Genomic DNA, 8,103 nt, shown 5'->3' on the forward strand with positions numbered 1-8,103 from the left:
CAAAGAAAAAAAATGTCGAATGTAGTCATAAATAACAGTTTCGAAGACAGTTCTGTCGGCTGGGAGCGGTGGCTCGTTCCTGTAATCCAGCTTCTGGGAGGCCGGAACTAGAGGACAACTAAGAGGATAGAAAATGCTTTTGCGGTGTACTACGATGACCGGATGTCCGCACGAGGAAAAACGTCGTTTCGGTGGTCACCACGGAAAAGATTTAAAGACAGGAAAATATCTGCCTGGGTGTTTCACTTATACGAGGCAAAAGTCTCTGAGTTCTTCGATAGTGGGATGATCTGTGAGTTGATCCGTGTGGGCATCCTTTCGATATGGTTAGACCTAGTTCTGCATTTTGTTTCAAAACTTATTATTTTCGTACTTTTTTATTTTACGCAGACGTAAATTCTTTTAGTTTTGCTTGTCTCGATAGATGGCGTCATCGACAAATCGACTGTACAGAGCTAGATATATACAGTGTTGCCATGGAACGTATGTCCGCCATATTTCTCCCATTCCGGATTTCTGTGAATGACGTTGTAATGGAAAGTTTTTCGGATTTCAAAGTCAAAAATAAAATTCATATATTTATTAAGGATTTAATTTTTAAATAAAAACAAAATTTAAAGCTAGATTGTTTACAAATAAAGCAAATTAAAATTTTTAATATTTTCGAAAAATGAAATGTTATATCTTAATAAGCATTATTACAGCAACATACGTATATCATAAAATGTAAGAAATATTTCGCATCAGAAATATTATTTTAAATGTAGTAAAGTGCCTGATCGTGTCATATTAAAAATCGATATTGCAGCAAATCTATAACAAAGTTTACATAAACTTTGCATAGGAAACAATAGAATTTCTACTAAAGATATTTGTTATTTTTAAGATATTTTGAATCTATATTTAATCTAAAAATTAAACATTTTTCATAATTCTTTCAAATACATTCTGACAATTAGGAATGTAAAATATTTTAACTACTTTCATTTCAGTTGCAAATGTCTTTAAATTTAAATTTTCTTTTGATATAATTTCATAATAATTTTAAAATATTTTATCTAGTTCAACCATGAAATGAAATGTTTCTTTATTTAAAAAAAATAATATTTTTATAAAACATTTTATTCTTTTCAACTTTCCATACCGCGATCCATTTGGATGCAATATCCCAGCTGAGTTTAAACGTTTCATACAAATACAGTAGACTCCCCTATAACGCAAGTTAATATAATGCGGATTCATATATCGCGGCGAAAAAATTGCGACCGTGTTCGTATAAAGACGCTAAAAGAGACTCGTAAAATGCGGTAAAACGTCATCGCCGACTCGTGTCGCAGCAGAATTGGTCGAATCTGGACCGATAGTGGACGAGCAGCCGAACTACTTACACCCTACGGAGAGTTTACGCGGGTAAGTTGAGTTTACTATCGTCTGTACAGTATATAAATCAGGTACCGTAAGTCTAATACATTACTGTAATTTTATACATTTCCTGTGAAAAAAACATTACTTATTCAACGGCCATAAAAATTATTTCTATTAATGATATCTCCAAAGTTCAACGAATTTTTCGCAGAAAAATAACTTATCAGAAAACGCGGCCGCCGTTTGGTGCGCTGCTCCGCGACGAAAACAAGCTTAAGCAATGGCGTGGTCGAACTTGCACACTCGGTAAGTAATCCTACAATTTTTTGTTTATAGCATAGTTTATACGGATTATTCCCAGAAAATTATATATGTTTTGGAAATGTTGAGTCGAATTAGTCTAGGAATCGATTAATTTTATGGAAGAAAACCTTTCAAACAGCCGTAGTCGGAAAACTGCATACGTGCCGGGCTGTGATTGGCTCATGTATTTAAGGATTCCTACAAGGGGAAATTCTTATAAAGCGGAACGTATCTAATGCGTTATAGAAGGTTCGACTGTATACTGGTATTTCATTACACATACATCGAATAACGAATATAATTAGGTTTTATTTTTGTAAAATTTTGAGGAAATCAACTTGCTGTTTATCACTTTACCAGATCAAGAATGGGGATGCCAAATCACTACTAGTTGTTCACTAACACTTTATTGTATAAATAATTGCTTTAATGAAAATATCTTAAAGCCCGACTATGAGAACCTCAGGGTCCGATTACTTCTTCATTAAGTGAATCATCTTGATAAGAGTATGTACGAAAGATTCTGATCATTTCATAAATTTCACTACACAACTTTTTTCTTGTTGTATGTGGTAAGTGCATTATGTTGCAATTAATTGGAGTTATGGTGATAACTAATAAATGTTGAAGCAGTTCTGTTCTATTTGATAATGCTGATTACTAGATTCGACTTCTTCTTGGTGCAATATCAGATTCCTGACGTCGGCGACCCCTGGCGTAGGTTAGTAAGTAGTTAGTGACGCGCCAAGGTATATACTAGGGAAAGTTACAACCCAGAGTGGTTTCCTGTTGTCTTCTCTGGGGCGCGATGTTACGCGAGGAAAAAAGTACGCGAAGACTTTTATAGGGAACTGGCCTCCTATTCAGTCGTTATCAGCAAGGAGAAAACCCGGAAAACTCTAAGCAGCCAGCCTGTCGATCGCGGCGCGAACCCACGACAGAACTCCCAATGTTTAGGGTACGAAGACCGCTCGGCCACTGGTTGGCCGACTTATGTATGAATAAACTTTTAAAATAAACATAAATTTGATTTGACTAACTTGCGTAAAGTGAAATCGCACGGTACCGAACATTTTTCTCGGTTTGGACAAGTTTTCATTAATAATATAGATAATCGCTTCGTTCTGAAAATTTTTTTAGAACGAAGTGTAGGCAGGTTTCCGTTTTATTCAGGTTTATAATAAAATAATTCTTGATGCCATGATTACCGGTTTCAACGTCATAATGGATACTTGACTTCCTCGATATCATAATTTACCATAGCCAAATAATTATGAATGTAATACAGTACATAGACATTAAATGAATATATCGTACTTTATTCTACTAAAATGTACAGAACATCTAAAGATACAACGCTGATAATTTGAAAACGATTGATCTATGCCTGCGTTCCAGTAGTTGTAAGTTGTACTGGTATTTTTTAAGGATATAACTAGATTTTTCATTTTGATAAAAACAATTCTTTATTTCAGACAAGAAATATTTATGTAAAAAGGTGAATTATGTGAATTCCACGATAATAATTGGTTATGTTATAGAGTAATATTTTAAATACAAACACGAATACAACACTAACCACTTTGAATTGCAATAAAAATTTCAGCAAATAGATTCAATAAGGCGTATAACGATACACTTACGATTACTTACGGGAAAAGTATACTATCAATTATCAAGCATTTTTCAATAAATTGTTAAAAAGAGCATCCAACTTTTCGTGCTTTACCTTACTTAATTTAACGATTACAATCTCTGTGAGGAATACCGCAATGCATACGACATACCCTGCAAGTAACATATAAAATATACCTGCGAGATCTTCGAGTTTCAGAAATATTTCTTCGTTATCATTGTTTTCTGCATGAAATTCGTAATATCTTCGATTTTCCTCTTGAATATCAGCTTGAATTTTTGCTTGAATGCCACTTTGTTGAAGAATAGCTATTCTGAATTGAATTTTATACCGTAAGCTAATGGCATAATATTCACAAATTCATGTTAGAAAGGAAAGTGTTTTGTTAAGTTTGTTTTTACTTACATTCTGACGACTTCTTCAACGTGATTGAACTTCACCAAATGAAATCGAACGTAACGAAAGTTGGTGTAAATGGTATCTGAAGATAGATAAAAGTTTTTTTTTCCCCATCGCATCATAATTGACTCCAAGATGTATTTTGGTCCAATAAATACTTCGGTTCCATTAAGAACTTTGTTAATTTCACTGCTGGCTTTATAATACAATTTTCTGCTTTCTGGTAGATTCATAAAAATATTATCGGAAATTGTTCGGATTGTTTCGTCCTTTTCTGTTAATCTTCCCGAAGGCTACGTAAAAAATAATGTTTAAGAAATCTGTATTACCAATTATTCAGGTAGCAATCCCTATTAGCGGCAGTATATAGATTACGTAACGGAAGGTTGAATACATGAGTATGAGCCAATTGTTAAAAAAAAGGTGCGGAATGTTTGTAAAAGAGTTATTTAATGCTGATGTCAACTCTTGGTATTGTTTCTGAAGTGTTGTTGCTTAGCGAACCGTACTGTTTATACGCCGTATTTTAAACATTATACAGGAATTAATAAAAGAATATAACGTTTGGTACTTCGTGTTGTAGATCATTCCTTAATACAGTACAAATAAGAAGTTGACAGCGTATATGAGTTATATAACTTTAAAATGAGTATATATGACAATATTACGGAATGTTAAAAGGTAGCAGTTTAAAAGTATTGGAAGTTTTAGATAATTTATGGGCAATTATGAACCGATACGGTATTTTATTTAACTGTGTACTCGAGAATATAAAAAAGTTGATGATGATAACTTAAAAAAAAGCTTACAAACCTTATGAACATGAAAAATATCCATTTCTTCAGTTTCCCCAAATATGGTGACGTTGTATCGTCCTTCTTTTATTGCTTGTGTCAATTCCATAAAATTTTTAGGAATGGATTCACTTCCCGGATTAATCATGAAAGATGGAAGGATGCCGAGATATCCGGTAGTCAATATGAAAGTCGTTAAAATCCAGCAACTGATCATAATGCGAAACCTAAAATTTGTTACGTGATCTATCGATGTATCTATAAAATATAAAGTGAAATTAATACAGTGTTTAAAATTATGAATTTAAACTACATCTGGCTTGATCAAATTAGAACTAGAGTCTGAGTTTCTATGAAATATCAGGTATGCTTGGGTTAAATTTAAATACGGATTTATTCTTGTAACAGAAAAATTACTAATTTACAGGTATTGATTTGAGTGAAGATTAATGTCACGTATACAAATTACTTGAGTAAAATTTCATTTCGATTGCCATTTTTTAAACTTGTTCTACTTTATGTACACGTCCGAGCAAAATTCTTGTTTAGCTAACAAATTGTTTTCTTCCACTCAGGAAAATGTGATGGTGTCATAAAACTTTATAAAATGATTAAAAAATACCAATAAAAGCAATTAAATTATTTTCGGTCAAATTTCAGTTTTTTAGAAGTTATTCGCTTTATAATAACGCGATTATAAGCGAAAAAGCGTGCGCCATAGCTGCAGCTATTTTTAGTAACAGCGACTGGCGGGAAATTTGAAAATTGAAATCCGAAATCACGCGCGCCATAGTGCCGAATCGGCACCAATAATTAAATATAAATAATGAGACGCTATAAGCAAAAACTGAATTGCGCATCGTAAAATTGAAGAAAAATTAGACAGGTAATAATTTTTTCAGATTTTTCACACAATTAGAATTTTTACACGAACTAATTAAAAATCGATTAGTGCCTAATCGGCACTAGGCGCGTGCCGAAGGGCTAACAATCGATCGATTGCGAATAGGGGAAAGTCAATCATCTGCAGCGTCAGGACGTCCTATCTGTTATCAAAGGCGTTTCAAGTGGACTGGTCCGATTTGCGCCGTATAATTTAAGGCGTCCATACATGTTAAGTTAATCCTTTGAGGCTGCCTGACCTTGAGGAACTTCAGAATTTCCTATCGCCACATACGAAGAAGAAAATAACTCAGCAGACGCGTAGGGTGGGGCAAGTAGGGCACGTGCCCTGGGCGCCACTCGCAGAGGGCGCCAAATGGTCTCCAAGACAAACAAGATTTGTTTCTGGAGGGGAAGGGGGCGCAAATACAGTGTCGTGCCCCGGGCGCCAGTTATGTTCGCTACGCCATTGTCTCAGTCAGTCAGTCAGTCGGCCATGGCATCTGATGACTACATACTGGCTGTTCTTGGATGTTTATTGGCAACAAATTCTATTAAAACTCGCGGGAAAAAGTATGCATAGAAGTCTATGGTGTAAATATAGTAGTAGTAGTAGTGGCTTGGGTAGCACTGGTCACAAAATTAATTTCTCATACGAATAATTTTTAATGGAATTATTTCAGATCACAAAACTAATTTTTCAAGAGAAATCTTGGACTATAGATTCTGTTAAAAAAGCATCAATTATCAGCGAAAGATCAATGGCAAGTCGATTTTACTACCAAAAAAATTCATGGATTAAATTTTATAGACGACTCTCACAACTGAAGGAAACGACAGCACACACGTTAAGGTAGGCCTGCGCAGTCTGACACTGCTCAGGAAAATCAAATGGTTTTTCAATTGTACACAGGTGGTCGGTATAGTTCGCCAAAACTGTTGAATTTTCCCCCACACACTACAAGGAATTACTCTAGGTCAGGCATGCATGGTTAATCCTCAAAGGATTAACTTAACGTGTATGGTCGCCTTTAATAATTATAAGTGTCATCACTTAGCGCGTTGTTGTCGTTAACGGTGGGGACTGGGTGGCGATTCAAACGACACCCTGTTGCAAAAGTAATAAACTTTTACCGACCTTAAGGGTCGAGTTATAAACTCCGTAGCGTAACCGTATCCGTATTCGTAAATGTTTGCTACACTGGATATCTATAGCAATAGTTATAAACTACCGTAAGGGCTTATCCGCATCCGTAAGGGAACAAACTTTTCTTACGGTTTACGGAGCAGTCCATTGTGAGCATGCGCAAAATCATCTATAGTTATTGCCAGATTTAACACTATAATTATTTATTCATTTTATCGATTTATCGTTTTGCCATTTTTAACTGCTTTTACTACGATGGAGAAGTCAGGAGAATATTTAGGTGACGATTTATTAATTCAAGTCATACAAGATTTTCCATTTATTTATGACAAAAGTCATACAGACTTTAAAAACATTAAAAAAAAAAGTAATTCATGGAAGACTGTGGCGGAGACTGTCCAATTGAAGTGTATGTAGTCACCAAATGTATATAGAGTAGATATATATTGTACGGTACGTGCAGGTATTTAAAAATATAGCATCTTTCAGTGTCTGAAGCTTAGGCGAGATGGAAACTGTTACGAGAACGCTTCGGGAAAGATATACCCCATCTGGGAGCGGAAAAGCCTCGCAGCCTGTATGGGCATTATATCAGTCAATGATGTTTTTAAAGAATATTGTAAAACATCGCAAGTAAGTATGCTGTAGTTGACTATATTTTGAAGCATTTATTACTGTGTTTCTCAACCTTCAGATGTCTAAAAAAGTTATATAGGAATCAATTTTTTAAACCTGTGTAGGTATTACCATCATTTGGGACATACTGTCCCATTTATAACACAATAAATCTAAAATCATGCTTTAAATACACATGAAAACAATTAATTAAATTAGAAGTAAACTATTAAAAGTAAATCATCATTTAACAAAGTTTTAATCTTTTATTACTTTATGTCTACCTGCGAACCACCTGCTCCATCATTGCGGACTAGATGTGGTCCACAGACCACAAGTTGAGAAACACTGCTTTATGATATTGCACAGTATTCTCAAATAGTTTTTTTGGCTTTTAGGACTCGAAGTAATTATGCACCATCGACCGATGTTGAAGCACTCCATGAGAGTACAAGTGTACTCCATGGAGATGCAGACACATCCCCATGGAATACACTTGATACATTAACGAGAGATGTATCAGTGTGTGAACAGGATGACATTTGTGATGGTGTTGCGACCTATTGTGATGGTCCATCAACTTCTGTAGGTGACATATCAACTCACCTGACAAATATGAAAAGAAAAAAAAGAAGAACAGAAACTGATAATGTTGAACTAGAGACAAGCATACTAAATACTTTGTCAGCTGTTCAACCCTATCTAATGAACATTCAGAATCGCAATAGTGATGACATTTTTGTAGAATCAGTTTCTACAAATATGTCAGAATTAATGAGAAAAATGAATCCTAAAGAAAATAAGGAGTTTAAAATATCTATTTTGGAATTTTTAGCCAAATATGAATAAATTTGAACACTCCAAGAACTGTTGTTTTGTTTGATTTGGTAAACCACATTCGTGAATATACAGACAGTATTAGAATATAAGTATATACATCATTAGTACCTATATATATATAT

General features: G+C 34.5%; 1 protein-coding gene across 1 annotated transcript; it reads left to right on the top strand.

Moving 5' to 3' along the window:
- The first annotated feature begins 7,103 nt into the window (after positions 1–7,103).
- LOC111631889 lies at positions 7,104–8,063 on the top strand. Its single transcript, XM_023376225.1, has 2 exons — positions 7,104–7,159; positions 7,540–8,063. The coding sequence occupies exons 1-2, from the start codon at positions 7,125–7,127 to the stop codon at positions 7,988–7,990; spliced, it is 486 nt and encodes a 161-aa protein (XP_023231993.1). The 5' UTR covers positions 7,104–7,124; the 3' UTR covers positions 7,991–8,063.
- The last annotated feature ends 40 nt before the right edge of the window (positions 8,064–8,103 follow it).

Source organism: Centruroides sculpturatus, unplaced genomic scaffold (assembly GCF_000671375.1).
Source record: "Centruroides sculpturatus isolate CEXI.00-Female unplaced genomic scaffold, Cexi_2.0 scaffold670, whole genome shotgun sequence".
Classification (NCBI taxonomy): Eukaryota; Metazoa; Arthropoda; class Arachnida; order Scorpiones; family Buthidae; genus Centruroides; species Centruroides sculpturatus.

Bases quoted from the DNA above. Each gene is read 5' to 3' on its own strand.
- LOC111631889 (XM_023376225.1), top strand. From the start codon at position 7,125: ATGATGTTTTTAAAGAATATTGTAAAACATCGCAA. The intron at 7,160-7,539 runs GTAAGTATGCTG...TTTGGCTTTTAG, and splicing joins AATATTGTAAAACATCGCAA to GACTCGAAGTAATTATGCAC.